The 18,176-nt window shown below is 54.5% G+C and overlaps 1 protein-coding gene across 3 annotated transcripts; it reads right to left on the bottom strand.

Annotated features, from left to right (window-relative positions):
- Positions 1–1,100: 1,100 nt before the first annotated feature.
- DDX54 (DEAD-box helicase 54) lies at positions 1,101–17,534 on the bottom strand. Of its 3 annotated transcripts, XM_032789221.2 has the most exons (19): positions 17,348–17,534; positions 16,825–16,895; positions 16,252–16,440; positions 14,974–15,023; positions 14,225–14,266; positions 10,889–10,984; positions 10,188–10,309; positions 9,609–9,670; positions 8,608–8,739; positions 7,848–8,058; positions 6,979–7,113; positions 5,835–6,056; positions 5,425–5,498; positions 4,648–4,833; positions 4,151–4,293; positions 3,943–4,056; positions 3,542–3,646; positions 2,893–2,990; positions 1,101–2,563 (listed from the first exon to the last, which is right to left on the bottom strand). In XM_032789221.2, exons 1-19 carry the CDS (start codon positions 17,517–17,519, stop codon positions 2,322–2,324), a joined length of 2,466 nt encoding a protein of 821 aa, XP_032645112.2. In that variant the 5' UTR covers positions 17,520–17,534; the 3' UTR covers positions 1,101–2,321. The 3 variants fall into 3 exon arrangements, with proteins under 3 accessions (XP_032645112.2, XP_074916161.1, XP_074916162.1); XM_075060060.1 differs by lacking the exon at positions 8,608–8,739 and having other exon boundaries at positions 2,181–2,563; positions 17,348–17,510; XM_075060061.1 differs by lacking the exons at positions 14,974–15,023; positions 16,825–16,895; positions 17,348–17,534 and having other exon boundaries at positions 2,181–2,563; positions 16,252–16,339.
- Positions 17,535–18,176: the final 642 nt, after the last annotated feature.

Raw genomic sequence — 18,176 nt, 5'->3', positions numbered from 1 at the left:
GACCAGGGCCATGTGCCAACAACCACCAGACCTTTGTCAGAGGAGTTTCCTCTTCTGCTGCCCCATGGAATCACCACACCTGCAACCTTTGCCACATGCTATGGCCACTTCTACAGACACGACCTCCCCTCAGCCAAATGGACAGCCCCAATGTCAGGACTTTGTTGCTTCGGGGAGGCTTCTGAAGTGCATGGGACAGAAGTCAGTGATCTTCAGGTATTTCTAGCCATCAACTCTTCCTATAGATGCGCTGTTAACCTCGAGGGCTGGAGTCTTCCAACCTTCTTCTGGAACATCAGGACCTATGTAGAATGTGCAGCCCCTCTGGGGAAATACTTTGCTCCATCCTTGAGCAATGCGGGGATTAAAGCAGCAATGGCCTGACCCAGTCTAAAACACTTCATCACCTCCTTGATTTAGTTTAAACAAGGTTCCAAAATCCAAACTGACTGTGCGTTCACAACAGCTGGGGCCAAACTAGCCTGGGTCAGTTTCTCCAGCCCATGTCCCCTAAGCCTGGGGACAGATGTCTCCTTAGGCTGTTGTCTGTGTTGCACACACAGCAAGGAGGTTGAAAGACAATAGCAAAAATTGTTTATTGGAGTAAAAAAAGTGGGGGACCATTATTTACATTAACTTTTGAGACAAAGCTTAGTTCAATTTAGGCTGAAAAAAAAAAGACCCCTTTTTAAAAGCAAGTCAAACTCTGCTCAATTTCCCCACTTTGCATACTGCCATCCAGCCCTGAGCAAGAGAGAACAGCTGAGGGGACCCAAGAAGCATTTAAAGTCTCAAGTGACGTTTTCTCACTGCAGGTGGCTGACTCAGGGCCTGCACATGCTGCCTCTTGCCACCTGCACTGTTATAGGTAACACTGGATTGCAGAAGTAGCTAACTGTCCCAGTTCGTACTGGCCATGTTGTGGCTGCCTATTGCACCTTCATTCATTTTCCTTTGGGGACATCCCTTCATCTTTTTATGTGCCAAGAGTGGAGCACCACACACAGCTGGTATTACCAGAGGAGAAAAAACTCCCCCAGGCTCCTCTGTAGAAAGCACGTGTGCAGGTTCTCACCAGCAGTTTTGGAGGCTCTTTATTAAAAGGGGGATTTTCTGATCATCTCTTGATCTAGCATTGGCTTCTCTTTGTGGGAGCACCATCTCCCACACAACTGACATAGCTGGGAGGGGATGGTGTGTCACAGGCAAGAGGGAGCTTGGAGGACACTTACTGCTCCCACCAATGGTCACGTAGCTGAAGAGGCAGGGAAGGACCTGCAGCTGGGTAAGGAGCTAAGCCCTGAGAATAAGGAACTATCTGGCTAGAGGCAGAGAAATAGAATGACCAGGTGAAAACAGCTGGACAGGAATGATTAGACAGTGCACAGGATTGGGACTGTGACAGGGCTTTAGTCCTGGCTCTGCCACTGGTCTGCTGGGTGACTTTGGGTAAGTCATCCCTATGCCTCAGTTTCCCCATCTGTAAAATGGGGACAATACTGACCACCTTTGCAATGTGCTCTGAGATTGATAGCTCTTATTACATAAATAGTATTTTGCTGCCAGCCCGGAAAGTGAGTGCTCTTTTCTGAAACCCCTCTCTGCTGTTACCTTTCTGCATAGGGGGCTTCGAGGTCAAATTCATGTATGGTCTAGCTTACACTTTCTGGAGAGTGGGCTCTCCAGGAACAAATGAAAGCAGGGAGCAGCAAGCGTTGCTGCTGCCCGGAGGGGGAGGGAAGGTGCTATGATCAGAAACTGCTTTTAAAAGCAGCCTCATACAATGTCAGCAATGTCCTTTGGGAGAAGGGGTGAGTAGTTGGTGAAAACCAGTCCAGACTAGAACCCCTGCATACTCCATGAGAGACACAGGTCAGTGGCGCAGGCCAGCACAGCTGTGGTTCCCCCAGACAGGTTTTCCAGCACTCTAAGATAGTTAGCTGATCAAGGAAACAGAAACAACGCCCCCTGCCCACCTCCCTCCCCCCTGCTCTAGCACTGGCATGGGCCATCTTTCAGCTCCCTTAACAGCTTGTGCTGGAGACTTTCCAGAGGTACTGACAGAGGGGCAGGCAGCTAGCCCTGCCCTGCCCTGCCCCTGCCCCCCCGTTCCCCAGCCAGCACTCCTTCCATCTCCCCCTGCCCCCAAGCTGCATTCGAGACAAACATCCAACAGAAACTGAAAACCAACCACAATGTCATTTAATGGCTCCTGCCCAGGCCGGTGCCTGCATGGGGCAGCTCACCCCCCAGAAAGGGGAGATGGCTCGGAATCAGCCCTTTGCTCAGATCCAGCCTGCTGCCCTCCCATGCTCTGTTCTTTACATCCTTTTCCTCATTCGACCCTTCTTGGCAGCACCACGGCCAAATGCCATGCTGCGCAGCTCCTGCACCCGCTGCCGCTTCTTGCCTTTCAGCCGCTTCAGGCCGCCCTTCTGCAGAAAGTTCTGTTTGGCCACCCTCTTCCTCTGCTTCAGGATCTGCTGCTTGCTCTTCAGCTCTGAGTGCACCTTGCCCTGCTGGGAGCCATGCTTCCCTGGGGAGGGCGCCAGCTGCTTGCCTCCTGCAGAGGGAATGAGTTACTCAAAGCCCTCTCCAGAAGTTCTCCCCCTGCTCAGCTCCCCACATGCAGCCAGCCCTGGGGCCAAGGTGCCGGTCAGGGACTGCGCTAGAGAGCCATGCCAAGGGGAATGGATTCTAGGGGGGAACAGGGGCTGGCACACACAGCAGAGCCCTGCACAGCCAGCTGGGCTCTGCGGTGGTAGCAGTTCTCTAGCCAGCAGTGAGGCTGACTCTATCCTGCGTATCAGCCACCCATTGGGTCTCAGCCTGCCTGGATCCCCCAGGCACCAATGTCTGCACAGGGCAGTGCCTTCACCCCCATGCACTCACCTCTGCCCCTGCGGTGCATCTTGCCTCTCGGCTCGCTCCTCGCCTCCTCCTCGGAGTCCCACTCTTCAACTTTGTATTTCTTCTTCCACTTCTCATAGCTGGGGGCGGCGGGTTAAGGAAAGGGCTGAGGGGGGCGAGCCCTCCGTGACTTCTCCCCTCACCTTAATCCCAATCCCTGCGCTTCCCCCCTTCAAGCTCGGGGCCCCAGGGCATCGCAAAGGAAGAGGACCCTGCAGGCTGGAGCTGGCAGTTGGAGCATTCTCCCTTGTGCCTGCTGCCGCTCTCTCCCTCAGCAGACTTTCCTGGAAGGAAGCCCAGGCTCCTACTCCCCAGTTCGTAAGATCCCCAGCTGCAAAGCTCGGCAATGGCCAGCAGGCAGCCACGCCATCCCGCTATTGCAAACTGGAATTGCCTCTGCCCCTCTGCAGCCACCGCAGAAGGGCCCAGCCCCTTGCTGCTGGAAACAGCTGTTCCCTGCCACACAGACACGCACCCTCTGCAGTTGCCATGGTGCCCTGCAGTCAGGAAGTCCTGGGAGGGCAGAGAGCAAGAGCCCCTCAGGCATGGCTGGATACATGTCACTTCCTGCCCTGCCTCCGCCCCGGCCAGTCAGGAGTGCCCCCAGCCCATCCCCAGTCTGGAAGGATACAGGTTGTTCTTGTAGGAGCCGTTGATGTACCTGCCACTCTCTGTGCAGATTTTCTTCTTGTCCTCTTGGCCAGTTTTCCCCACGAACCGCTTTTTCTTGCGGTCCCTGGAGTGGAGGCAGGGCAGAAAGAAATGGGGGCTCATCGATCAGCCCCACCTGGAAGATTGAGCGCTCTCCCCCCAAGCGCCAGGGGCACAAGCAACCAAGCCCCAGCCCAGCTGGTTGGTGGAGAGAATCCCACCCCCAGCCCTCAGAGGGAGGAAGACAGGATGATCAGGCAAAATCCACCATTTGGTGCTGCCTGCTGGGGATCAAAGGGCTCCGTGTGAGGGGTAACTGTCCCCACGGCCCTCCCCATAGCAGGAAGCTTTTCTCGCTTTCCCTACAGGTCAGGCACTTACCACTTGAGCAACTGCTTGGTCTTGCTCATGTTGTGGGTCTCGTCCCCCAGAAGGTCGAGCATGGCACCAGAAGCCTGCTGCTCAAAGGCGCTGCCCTCCCCGCCAATGCTCAGCCTGGACACGAGGGAAAGGCAGAGGTCAGAGGAGTTCGGGGAGCTGGGAAAAGCAGGGGATCCCGCCGCTGGGAGCATTGGTCAAAGTGACTCACCCCCGCTCGCTCTCCAAGTCCTTGGGCCGGTAGGGAATGTAGAACTCCTTGTCCCGCTGTGCCTCATGCCGCTGCTTCTTCCTGATGCCCTCTCCCACCTGGTGCCGCTTCCGCTTCCTGCCCACCATGGCAGAGAACACTTCCTGGGACACAGATCAGACAGGAGGGCCAGGTGCACCCTACTCTCCAGGCAGGAGCCGCTAAGCCAGCTTATCCAGCTGGTGCCTTGGGTACAGATACCTACCCAACCCCTGCCGCTATGCAATGCTACCAACTGTGCAAACTGTTCCCTGCCCCCGGCACAGTCCCACCAACCCCCATCTCAACCCACAGACCAGCAAGTGTTACCGGGGCCTTGACATTAGCCAGCCCTTTGATGGCCCCAGCCATGGGCTGACACTACACAGTGCAGGGCTCGGGGCCAGCCACTTCCCAGAGTCCCCAGGCAGGCCCTGTGGTGGATGTGGTTGAGAAACTGGCATCCTCCAAGTCCATACCTGGAGGTTTGCTTCCTCCTCCTCAGGGGCAGGGACTGCTGGGTCCCGGCTCCCCAGCACAGCCCCAGCCCGTCTCTCCTGCTGCCCCCTTTGGTACTTGTCAATGAGGCTGCGGTCGCGGCTCCGCTTGGCTCGCATCACATCGCTGGCCAGGGTCTTGTTGGTGGCGTTGATCTCAAAGATGGTCTGGTCCGAGAGATGGAACCCGTGAGTGACGCGTACCCTGGGAGACCCCTCCCCTCGCTCTCCCTGGGGGCAGGTGGAGCTGTCTGCTGGGCTCGCAGCTCAACCTGGTGGTCTCTGGTCCCAGGGGCTGGTGGAGCTGTTCATCCAGCACCAGTAACACATGGAGGGAGCCAGCCCAGCAGCCCTGGTGCAGGCAGGAAGCATCTTCCCAGAGCCTGAGGAGCTGTACTTGCAGCTGAGTCCCAGCTTCCTTGGTTCCCACCTTAAACTCCTGGGCAGCTGCATCTCAGTGGAGGGGCAGCGATCCCTAAAGCACACTCCCTTGCACCAAGAGGTACTGCGAGGGTTAATGCTACCCCTCCCCCACCAGGGGTGAGCCTCATTCTCTGGGATGCCAAGGTGGATGGCCAAGATTCAGTTCAGTGGCACTCTGGCTGGGTCGCTGCACCTGGCAGCACACCCAAGTCAGGGGCTCGCAAAGGCCAGCCCCCTCGCTCTGACATGAGGCAGTGCCGCTGGCAGCTCTGGAGTGAGCTCCCTTCCCCCCAGCACAGGCCCGGGGCCTGGTGTCAGATCACAGCTCGTACTCACTGCTTTGGATCTGTAGGTTTTAATGTTGTCCACAAACTTCAGTCTCTCCAGCTCATCCTCCCCAAAGCAAGAACCTTTGAGCCAGGAGCCCAGAGAGGGAGGAAGGGACAAAGAGCAGTGAGTGCCTAATACATAGCCAAGCTCCCAATCCCAGCCGGAAACCCCAGCGTTCTCTCAGAGGTTCCAGGCCCCCTCTCCCCCAGCAGGGGGTGCTGTAGGCAATGCTGGATGAGCACTGGCTACGGGGGGAGCGCCCCGCTGCTCCAGCTGGAAGTGTGGTAGGGAGCAGTGCAGCAGCAGCTCCTGCCCTAGCTTCACCCAATGGGCCCCGCTGCAGGAGCCCAGGGTGGGAGCAGCCTGCAGCTCCCGTCGTGCCAGGAGGGCGCAGAGAGAGAGAGAGAGGCACTCACTGAAGAGTGGGTGGATGCCCAGCAGGGAGAAGTCCAGCTCCTTCACCCGCTTGACTGACTCGGGCGAGGGGCCAGGCCGGGACTTCAGGTACTGCTTGTGCGCATTCTCCGACACCTTGCGCAGGCTCTGCAGGTCCAGCGAGCCCTCGTGGTCAGTGAGCAGCAGACACTCCTCGTCGTCGATGACGCTCTGGGGGACTCTGCCAAACACCCCATCCCCGTCTGCAACAGGACAGAAGGGGTGCGGGACCTGCAGCTTCTCCCCAGGGGTCCCATGCTTCAGCCCATCCCATGTGTCCACTTGGGACAGGGAGAACAAAGATTGCACCCAGTTCAGGGACCTGGAGAGTGGCCTTTGCAGCAGCCCTCTGCAATGGGGCGCTGGGCCCCACTGGGACAAGGCCCAGGCTAAGAGGGGTGGAGCAGCTGGAACCTTTCAAGACATACACAGCTGATCTCTTCCCCACACCCTGCCTCCACCCAGAACATCCCCTGCCTATGATCTCCACATTCCAGACTTCCCACTCCAGTGCTGTGCCAGTCCCACTATGCCTCTGAACAGCTACTCCAGAATAGAAACAAGCATGAGCCTGGCTGGACTACAGGGAAGGACATGGCCACTATGGTGTCCTGGACACACAAAGGGTGACCTCAGAGAGGACAGAGGGGGAGGGAAGGTCCAGAGTGATGAAGCTGTAGGGATTCACTGCATCGTGCAGATGGGACCTTAACTGGGCCCCTAAGCTGAGACCTTGGGCCACGCTACGTCAGCGCAGCTCAGGGATGCAGAAAGCTAAGCCCTGGTAATAGTGCAAACAAGGCCTGTGCCAGGGTGGAGTATCTGCAGACAGGGCCTCTGGCAGCAGGAGTCACCCTCCTACCATGCAGGGGAGCTCGGTGTTGCTGCCAGAGCTCCCCATCACCCCTTTGTTAGCCTGCACAGACATCTAGGCCTGCAAGAGACAAGGTGCTTCCTCACCCTGGGGCTGGGCAGCGAGACCCAGCCCTCCTGCGAGGCTGGCAGCATCATCACCATAGCCACAGTGTGGGTCTCCTCAGGCAAACCCAGCCCCAGCAGGAATGCCAAGTGAGACCTCACCCCCCCCCACTGGGGACAAGGGACCAGTACACAGATGGACCTTACCTGAGGGTTTCTCGTGGGGGCTCGCAAGGGTAAGCGGGCGCCCCAGGAACAGGTGCAAGTCAAAGACATATGGAGTCTCATCCGATGCCACCAGGGAGTAGGCGGTGCCACTGCGGCCAGCGCGGGCCACGCGGCCTGGGAGGGAAAGAAAGACAGAATAGCTCCATATTAACTCTGGGGCAGTGTGGAACCACAGTCACGGACTCAGGGTTTGGCTAATGGGCCTACTCTGGTTGGGAGCAGGGAAGCTGCTAAGGGGACTGAGGTCAAGAAGCCAAGTTTGGCCCCCATGCTCAGCGGGGATCATTCTGTTCATGCAGGGGAGAGCTGGACAAGGGCACAGCGTTCTCACCCTCTTGTGCCCACTGCAGATGGTGAATCTCAGCATGTACTCCGCTGCTCTCAAGGGACCCAGCAACCGGTGCCTGTGCCACTAATGGGAATAACCCCCAAACTGCACACCCCCTCCCACTGGGCCTGGCCTAGCTGGCTACCTGGGCCTTGCCCCGCAGACTGAGATTTGAGACCTTCCTGTGGCTTTCCCTGAAATGCTGCGTTCCCCCAGGGTCCTGGACAGGGCCCAGCCCCAGGATAAGGGCTCCAGCCCAGAAAGCTTTCAGCGGCAGGGAGTCCAGGCTGGGACAGCTGTTAATGACATGTCCTGCAGCAATGGCTCCCACAGCAATGGCAGGTGACTGCTCAGCAGGGGAGGATATTTGGGGGTAGAGAGGCTTCCCTTCTCCATGGCATTTACCAGCAGGGCAGAGCTGCGACCAAGGCAGGAGGGAGCAGATCAGTTGAAGCAGGACAGGCAGCTGTGCCCTAGAGCCCAGCCCCCTCCCGCGGCCCGGCCAGCCCCAGAGACCCACCGACACGGTGCAGGAACAGCTTGGGCTTGGCAGGGAAACTGTAGTTAATGACATTGTCCAGCATGGGGATGTCGATGCCACGGGCAGCCACGTCAGTAACAATCAGCACTGCGCACTGGCCATGCACGAACTTGGCAATGTTGATTTTCCGGGCCGCCTGGTCCAGGGAGCTGTAGATATGGGTGCAATTCACACCCTGCGCTGTCAGCAACTGGAGGGAGAAGGAGGGTGGAGCAAAGGTTAGTGCCTGGCCCCCAGCAGGGGAGAACTGCCCCAAGACCAGGGGACCTCAACGTAAGTCAGAGCCAAGGGAGGAGAGATTCCATCTGGCAGCTTCAGGATAGGCTGCATCTCCCTCCCCTTGGCTTCCCTGCCTCCTACCTAGGCTGGCCAAGCAGCAGCATGCTAGACCTCTCCACACCACACACACACAAAAAAAAAACTAGACCCAGGTGATGAGCCCCCAGCTCTCCCCTGCCACCTGGTGCATGGCAAGAGGCAGGAGCACCCCCCAGCACACCAACCTTGCTGTATGCTCTGGCACCACTTCAGCCAGAGGCCTGCAGCACCACAGAAGCAGAGTGCTCCTTCCCCCTCCGCCCTGCCTTGGCAAGCAGCCCCCCCAGCAGCTGCCCCTTCTGCCTTGGTCTCAGCACTGCATGTATCCCCACCCCCTGCTACATCTCCCATGGCTCCACCAGGCCCAGCCTGTGCAGCACAGGTAGTGCCAGGCCCATGGTACGCTGGATCCCCGACTTGCCTCCTTGAGGTACTCCGCATGGTGCTTGGTGGCCACGAAGACGACTGTCTGATCCTGAGGCCTCACCACGCTCCTCAGCAGATGCAGCAGCACGGCCGGCTTGTCATCCGCGCGTACATGGAAGAAGGCCATCTGCCAGAAGAGAGAGGGGTGAAGTGGGAAGCCCCTCACTGCCCCCTCAATGGCCCCCCTGGAAGCGTCATAAGCCGGAGACGCTAGGGCTAACAACGCAGGCTGTTTTTTCTCTTCACTCTGACTGGGGCAGGTGCTGTGAAGCGCCCAGCACCAGTGTCCTGACACCACCGAGGCTCCTAGGGGCTTCCAGTGAAATAACACAGCCCTGTGCTGCAGCCCACCACCCGTGGTTTCTCTGGCACCTCTGGCTGCGAAGCTCTTTGGCCCTGTCTGGAAAGCACCTCTTGGGGCTAACGGGAAGGGATGGAACGTTTCCCCTGCCCTCCAATCTAAACTGGTTCCCTGGAGGCTTGGGGAAACCACCCTGAAAGTCTGTCTGCCTCACCTGGGCTCAGGTTCTACCCACGACTGCCTGGTGCCAACACCAGCTAATGCTGTCAGGGCCACATTTAACTGAGGCTCCTGATGGGATCAGGCTCCCGGTAGCACCTCGTCCACCCTCACGTCAGTTACTAGCCCCAGAAGGGGGCGAGGCACACTGCCTGCAGCTGTGAAATGCAGCAGTCCAGAGAAAGGCAGATGCATACACACTCTGGCACCCTCCCAGCAGGGGCTGAGAAGGAAGGGCCCTCCACCTCCTTCCCCAACACGGAGAGCAGTGCTCTTTGGAATTTGAGAGCTCTGCTGGGATGAGCTCAGACAAACGGGGAGTTGTTTGTATTGCACTACAGCCTAGGGCCCAGGCATGGACCAGGGACCCATGGTGCCAGGTGCTGTACAGGCCCAGAACAAAGAGATGGCCCCAGTCTCCTCTACCCCAGCCCTTCCAAACTCAATAGCCTTGAAGACCCCCAGGCGCATCTCACCTTGAGCTGCTCACTGAGCTTGGTCTCCACATCCAACCGGATCAAGACTGGCTCAGTGAGACCTGTGAACGAGGCAGGAGAACATGAGCCCAGGGCAAGGGGCGCCTGAATTCACACTGAGTAAGAACAGGCCAAGGTAGCAGACTCACTGTTAGACACGTACAGCGGGGCAATCACAGCTTCTGAATGGCCTATTGGACTGGCCCAGCAAGGGGTGCTGCAGGTCAGGAGGGGATGTGCCAGCGGACCCAAGGCGGAGGAGCTGGAGCCCTGCCCGCAGCGTGCCATGCCGCAGCTTTAATTAGCTGCCTGCTCTCACAAGCACTAATGTTCATTCTGCAGGAGACCGGGGCACAGTCCCCTGAACTGCAGAGGAAAGGAGTAGATGGGACACAGGCAGCGTGGATGCACTTGGCCTGGGGGAATGGGGCAACAGCAGGTGAGGAACCCTTCTCCTCCCCCAAAAGGACAGGTCAGCACAGCTAAAACTACTCTTAGCTCAGCTGCCATTCAGCCTGTTATCCCTCTCCATCTAGCCCCCATCTCTCCCGCGTGGGGCTGGGTGGGGATGTTCCTTACCTGCCCGAGCAAACTCCACGAGCAGTTTGGGGAGCGTGGCAGAGAAAAGCAGGGTCTGGCGGCTCTCAGGGAGCCGGGCGATGATCTCCTGCAGCTGCTCTGCAAACCCCATCTCAAAGAGCCTGAGGGGGCCAACACCACCAAGGTCAGCAGCCACACAACCCAGCAAGCCACCCCCACCCCCACAGCCAGGCCCCACCATCACATGCAACACCCAGGAAAGCAGTGTTCGCATGGGCACTGCACATCCCCATGCACCGGAATAAGCTGCTTCCTCCCAGTACGAGCCTTTGGATCCAAAACCCAGGAGCCCTAGAATCCCACCTGCCAGCTCCTGTGCTGGCCCTGCAAGTGGAAGATCTAGCCCAGCATCAGCAGACAAGAAGGGGCACCATTGCACCAGTTGGCTGCTTTCCCAAGATCTTTGACCTGGTCCATTTTCCCCCACTGGCCTCACATCTCACTCATCAGGCGCTCGGAGCCTGTCGTAGCTGAGTGCTCTCCCCATCTGTGGCACTGGAAAGCCACACTCCCACCTCTATGTCCACGGGATCCAGCCACGGCACCAAGCCCCAGCTCCTCCCTCGTGGTGCAGTTGTCACACTTGGCTGACGGAGGGTCCTACTGGGAGCCCCTAGGAACAGAGGGGCTGACAAATGCCCCAAGGTGAAATCTCGGCTACGGCAATGTCATGAACTGACCTGTCAGCTTCGTCGAACACCACATACTCCACACTGTGCAGCTTCAGGTTCATTTCCACAGCCACATGCATCAGGCGCCCCGGGGTGCCAATGATTCTGGAATGACAGACACCAATGGGCAGCAGGCACCCAGCTGCCCACAACTCCATGCGAGGGCCAAGGTGCTACCCACACTCAGGCACCCACCTGTCCTGGTGGAGAGAGATGGAGCTGGGGAAGCTGCAGTTCTCCACTCTGGTGAAAAATAGGACAAGGCAGCTCTTCCCAACCAACCCCCTCCCATCCCACTTGCCTCTCCAGCCCAAATCTGCCAGGCCAAGAGGGACATTCAGATGACAGGTCCACTCCAGGAAGACCCATCTCCAGTCTCTGCTCTCCCCCCAGAAATACACATAGGAAGAGGCTCTGGGTCTGACTCTGCTCAGCACACGATTTACAGGTTATGACTCCATCAGCTTCAGTGCCGTCACTTCCCATTTACACCACGAGCGCAGAATCAGACCACTGCATGCAGCACCTGTGAGCTTGTTCTGCGTGTGTGCAGTGCCCAGCGGATAGGGCTCTGCTCTTTGACAAGAGCTCCTACGTGCTACCAAAATCCAAATATAGATTGGAGGACAAGGGCTAATAATAATAGGGCTCAGATTTTCCTGGATGCAATAGCTGATGGATTCCATCACCAAGCAGTTGAAGAATCAACAGGAGGGGATGCCATTTCAGATTTGGTTTTGGTGAGTAGTGAGGACCTGAAAAAGCAGAAAGCCTACAAGGTGTGGAAGATGGGAGGGATTAGCAAGGAAATCTACCTTGTTGAAATAAGAACATGTAGGGACAAAGTGAGAAAGGCCAAAAGCCATGTAAAATTGGACCCTGCAAAGGGAATTAAAACCAATAGTAAGAGAGTTCTATAGCCATATAAATAAAAAGAAAACAAAAGAAAGAAGAAGTGGGACAGCTAAACACTGAGGATGGAATGGAGGTTAAGGATAATCTAGGCATGGCCCAATTTTAGTATATGTGCTGCCAAAGCAAATCTAAACAAATACTTTGCCTCAGTCTTCAATGAGGAGCTTAGGGATAACGGTAGGATGACAAATGGGAATGAGGATATGGAGGTAGATATTACCACATCCGAGGTAGAAACCAAACTCGAACAACTTAATGGGACTAAATCGGGGGGCCCAGATAATCTTCATCCAAGACTATTAAAGAAACTGGCACATGAAATTGCAAGTCCATTAGCAAGACTTTTTAATGAATCAGTAAACTCAGGGGTTGTACCGTACGACTGGAGTATTGCTAATGTAGTTCCTATTTTTAAGAAAGCGAAAAAAAGTGATCCTAGTAACTATAGGCCTGTTAGTTTGACATCTGTAGCATGCAAGGTCTTGGAAAAAGTTTTGAAGGAAAAAGTAGTTAAGGACATTGAGGTCAATGGTAATTGGAACAAAATACAACATGGTAGATTGTGGCCAAACCAACCTGATCTCCTTCTTTGAGAAGGTAACAGATTTTCTAGACAAAGGAAACGCTGTGGATCTAATTTACCTCGATTTCAGTAAGGCATTTGATCTGGTTCCACATGGGGAATTATTAGCTAAATTGGAAAAGATGGGGCCCAATACGAAAATTGATAGGTGGATAAGGAACTGGTTAAAGGGGAGACTACAATGGGTTGTACTGAAAGGTGAACTGTCAGGCTGGAGGGAAGTTACTAGAGGAGTTCCTTAGGGATCATTTTGGGGACCAATATTATTTAAGGTTTTTATTACTGACCTTGGCCCAAAAAGAGGGAGTGTGCCAATAAAGTCTGCAGATGACACAAAGCTGGGAGGTATTGCTAACACACAGAAGGACCGGGATATCCTACCGGAAGATCCGGATGACCTTGTAAACTGGAGTAATAGTAATAGGATGAAATTTAATAGTGAAAAGAGCAAGGTCATGCATTTAGGGATTAATAACAAGAGTTTGTGATAAGCTGGGGACACATCAGTTAGAAGTAACAGAGGAGAAGGACCTTGGAGTATTGGTTGATCACATCACGACTATGAGCAGCCAATGTGATATGGCTGCGGAAAAAGCTAATGCAGTCTTGGGATGCATCAGCGAGGTATTTCCAGTAGAGATAAGGTGTTTGTACCATTGTACAAGGCACTGATGAGACCTCATCTGGAATACTGTGTGCAGTTCTGGTCTCCCACGTTTAAGCACGATGAATTCAAACTGGGACAGGTACAGAGAAGAGCTACTAGGATGATCTGAGGAATGGAAAACCTGTCTTATGAAAGGAGACTCAAAGAGCTTGGCCTGTTTATCCTAACCAAAAGACGGTTGAGGGGAGATACGATTGCTCTCTCTAAACATATCAGAGGGATAAATACCAGGGAGGGAGAGGAATTATTTAAGCTCAGTACCAATGCAGACAAAAACAAAAGGATATAAACTGGACACTAGGAAGTTTAGACTTGAAATTAGATGAAGGTTTCTAACCATTAGAGGAGTGAAGTTCTGGAACAGCCTTCCAAAGGGAGTAGTGGGGGCAAAAGACATATCTGGCTTCAAGACTAAGCTTGATAAGTTTATGGAGGGGATGGTATGATGGGATAGCCTAATTTTGGCAATTAATTTGGCAATTGATCTTTGATTATCAGCAGGTAAGTATGCCCAGTGGTCTGTGATAGGATGTTAGATGGGGTGGGATCTGAGTTACTACAGAGAATTCTTTCCTGGGTGCTGGCTGGTGAGTCTTGCCCACATGCTCAGGGTTTAACTGATCACCATATTGGGGGTCGGGAAGGAATTTTCCTCCAGGGCAGATTGGCAGAAACCCTGGAGGTTTTTCTCCTTCCTCTGCAGCATGGGGCCTGGGTCACTTGCTGGAGGATTCTTTGCACCTTGAAGTCTTTAAACCACGATTTGAGGACTTCAATAACTCAGACACAGGTTAGGGGTTTGTTACAGGAGTGGGCAAGTGAGATTCTGTGGCCTGCATTGTGCAGGAGGTCAGACTAGACAATCATAATGGACCCTTCTGGCCTTCAAGTCTCTGATTCTATTAAACAATGCAGGTGAGACTTTGCTGCTGGGGGGTGAGAAAGGAAAGTCATGACAGCTTAACCCAACTCTCCCAACCACAGATACTCCAGATCAGTTACCGAAGAGAAAAAAGCAGCAGGGCAGTCCTACAGGATGGATTGTGCAGGATGCGCCTTGGATCTCAATGCTTCAAGAGAGGAAAAAGTCCATCCACGAGCCCCATTCCCATGCTGTGACCCTTCCCCACCTGCCCACATCTGGAGAACACAGCCGCTAGCCCTCAGCATTAAGACTCACATATCGGGGTTCTCATGAAGAGCTGCAAATTGGTCTTCCATCCTAGGGGAGAAAGAGAATCGGAGGTGCTGGTAATAATGACCAGCAGGGGGAGCCATAACACAGCCCTGGTGACAACAAGGGACTCCACCCAGCCCCGCAGCAAGGTAGATAACCTCATGCCCTCAACCTGGTTTCTGCGAAAGAGGCTGAGATGGAGCCTGATCCTTGAGCCCGTCTTCCCAGGGATCGCTCTAAACGAACAGCTTGGCCAGAAAGCAGTAAGCTGCCCAATGGGGTCCTTCATCTGCACCATGCTTCCGAAATCCTTCCCAAATGCAAGGCACAGCAGCCCACCAGGCGCGCCCGTCTCGGTACCCGCCCGCCACGCACCAGCCCGCCATGCGTGCACAAATACAAGTAGCTGGGCCAACGGCTAGGACTAGGTCCCAATGCTGAAAGGAGCCAATATACTTTTTTAAAAATTCATTTAAAATTAACGGGACCCCCTGAAGGGCCCAGATTCAGTCCTGGCAATCCGGCTCTATACCCAGCTGTGATGTTTCTACCCACTGCAGTGTCACTGAGCGAGGTCAATATTTCATCTGGGCATTGATCTAGCCAATGTTTCATAAATTTCTACTGTAACTGACTCATTCTAGGGAAAAATACATTCCCTATTTCCCTATACATTCCCTATAAAACATTCACAAGGCCTTACAATCTGCTGCAGCTGCCGGCACTTTAGGGGCAGACTGCAACTGACTTACCTTTCTCCTCCTAGAATCAACGCAGTCTTCAGGCCTGTGAACTTGCCCAGCTGCAGGACAAAACACACCCCATCTATTGTCAATCCTAATCTTGCCTCCAGCTCCCCACTCCCCTCATTCCCAACCATGGGACTCTTCACTTCAACTGCCAGGGCTACCCCAGCGCAAGAGGCCTGGCTGTCTCAGGAGGGATGAACACACTGAAGTTGCTATGACTTTGGATCAGGCTGCTTCTCCCTTTGTACAACCTGCCTCCATCTTTAAACCCACAATACCACCGATGTGGGGGGCTCTCCATAGGGCAGCAGGAGGCCCACGTAGTAACCCAGCCATCAGCGCTCAAAAGAGAGTGCAGTGGCTGCTGCTACTTGGTAACCTGCAGCGTTATGGAAAGTACCCATGCACTGTCTGACAGCTGTCCTTATGAGCTAAACCACAGGAGTGCAGGCAGACTGGATCATACTCAAGGGCCACCTGCTCTTTGTCTAGTCCAGGGGAGCGCAAACTATGGCCCATGGGCCGGATCCGGCCCCTCAGGGCTTTCAATCCGGCCCGTGGGATTGCCAGCCCCATGGTGCAGTAGAGCTAAGGCAGGCTCCCTGACTGCCCTGGCCCCGCGCCGCTCCAGAAGCGGCCAGTACCACGTCCCTGCGGCCTCTGCACCCCAACCCCTTGCCCTGAGCCCCTTCCTGCACATCGCATCCCCTCCCACACCCCAACCCCCTGCCCCAGCCCTACATTCATGGCCCTGCATACAATTTCCCAACCCAGATGTGGCCCTTGGGCCAAAATTTGCTGACCCCAGTCTAGTCTCTTGCCAGGACCAAACATTTCAAAGGTAGGTGCAAAGAACCTCCTACTGGACAAGTATGGAATAACCTGCCTACAGGCACATCTGCCTAACCCCAGCCAGTTGGCTTATGCCCTGAAGCCTGATGATTTCACCCTCATTTTTCACCATGTCTAGTTCTGTTCTATTCAGATTCTTATTCTGTGCCCATCACTGTGGTATCCATGGATATTCTCATAATCCACAAAAACATCCACATCTTTTTGGAACCCTGCTACATTCTTAGCTTCAATGATACCTTGTGGCAATGAGTTCCAGAAGTTCGTTATGTCATGCAAGAAATGCAGCAATTACTGCACTATATTGCCTCTCCGTATCAACACAAGCTCCGTGTACCATGCTCTCAAGTCACATCCATGAGAGAGCTCCCAGCTACTCCAGTCCCAGTGTCTCTTTGATCAGCTGATGCTGCTTCCTCCACTCCCTACCTCCTTTGTGAATTTCATAGTCTGCAAGGCAAGCTCGCGGGTTGGCGAGAGGATGAGGGCTCGTGCTCCCGTCTGGGCACTGTGCGCCTTCAGCTTCTCAAACATGGGGATGAGGAAACAAGCTGTCTTCCCACTGCCAGTCCTTGCCATGGCCACCATGTCTTTCCCATCCAGGATCACAGGGATGGTCTGCAAGACAAGAACAGATGCTGCTCCAATCCAGCTGGAGGATTCTTATCCTGTGCCAATCACTAGGGTATCCATGGATGTTCCCATAATTCACATAAACATCCGTATCTTTTGAGAACCCTGCTATAATTCTTAGCTTAAATGGTATCTTGTGGCAATGAGTTCCACAGGTAGGTTACAGGGGTGTCGAGCAACCTTTGCTAACACTGGGCCTTGTGGAATCCACATGCTAGACGTGGCTAAGGCTCACCATCACAGTGAGATTCACCTCCCACCTCAACCCCAAAAAGCACTGCAGAAATTACCTATGGAAACCCCCCAGGACCTTTAACAAACATACACCCCATAAAAGTTACACTGGAGCAATGAGAGCCTGTCCATTACCCTTCGCTGGATTGGTGTAGGCACTTTGTAGCCTTTCTTCATGATCCCTTTGAATACAGGATAACTCAAGCCTACGAGAAAAGACAAATATGATCACAATATTAAATGGCCCTTGGATAACAGGGGTGCAGTGTTGCCAACTATTTTAGTGCAAGTCTCACAATATTATTGTTTTTTACTTAAAATCCCACCTTCTGGAGTTATGTGATTAGAGAATAACATCAGCTTTCATTAAAAAAGTTTCTTACCCTAATAGTTGCAGATAAAAAGCTCAAAAATGTGACTTAGAGGTTCAAATTCCAGAAGGCAAAGAAAAAGACCCCCAATTTTGATCTAAGCATGAGCCTCAATGCATGCTGGCACACGTGATTTCTTCTGAATACACCTGCAATGTGCTCCTCTGCCTGGTACTCAGGCCTTGACCAGTTGCTGAAGTGGCCTTGAGTTGAGCTAAGTTTGAGCACCCCATGTTAATCAAAATTCAATTTCTGCCCTCAGATTTATGACCATTCATTTCACTTACCCATAGACTGGAAGCCCCCAGATTTCTTCTTCTTTTTGTTCTGTGCTCGTACCATCTCTCTAGTGTCTGGCTCCATGTCAGAGGAGTAATCAGGCGTTGGAAAGGCCGGTAAGACATTACCGGATCCCTGCTGACAATGGGGAAAGGGCGCACATGCAAAAAGCAATGCCATTTCATGTCACGATAGATGGAAGAGGGCTCTTACATCATCCATCCAGTCTTATTTTAGAACTCCCTAGAGCAGTGGTTTTCAAACTTCTTTTCTGGCGACCCAGTTGAAGAAAACTGTTGATGCTCACAACCCAATGGAGCTGGGGGATGAGGGGTTTGGGAGGGGATAGGGGCTCTGGGCTGGGGGTGAAGGCTCTGGGGTGGGGCCAGGGATGAGGAATTTTGGGTGCAGAAAGAGGTTCCAGGTGGGGCGCACGCTCAGGGCTGAGGCACGAGATTGGGGCACGAGTTTACCTTGCGTGGCTCTCGGTCAGTGGCGGTGCTAAGGCAGGCTTCCTGCCTGTCCTGGCAGCACGGACTGCACCCTGCAAGCAGCCAGGAGCAGATCCGGCTCCTAGGTGGAGTCATACAAGTGGCTCCATGCGGCTCTCACCTGCAGGCACCCCCCACCCCCAGCTCCCATTGGCTGGTCCCAGGCCAGGTGCTCGGGCCAGTGCAGCGCACAGAGCCCCATGGCGCCCCTGCCCAGGAGCCAGACCCGCTGCTGGCCCCTTCCGGGGTGCAGTGCGGTGCCCGGACAGGTAGGCACTCGCCTGCCGTAGCCAGGCAGCAGCACTGCCGGGGCCTCGAACAGCCCGGTCGCCTGAGCAGAGCGGCC

The sequence above is a fragment of the Chelonoidis abingdonii genome, chromosome 22, assembly GCF_003597395.2.
Source record: "Chelonoidis abingdonii isolate Lonesome George chromosome 22, CheloAbing_2.0, whole genome shotgun sequence".
NCBI lineage: Eukaryota > Metazoa > Chordata > Testudines > Testudinidae > Chelonoidis > Chelonoidis abingdonii.
Note: the sequence above shows the minus strand (reverse complement) of the source record. Positions and strands in the feature narration are given on the sequence as shown.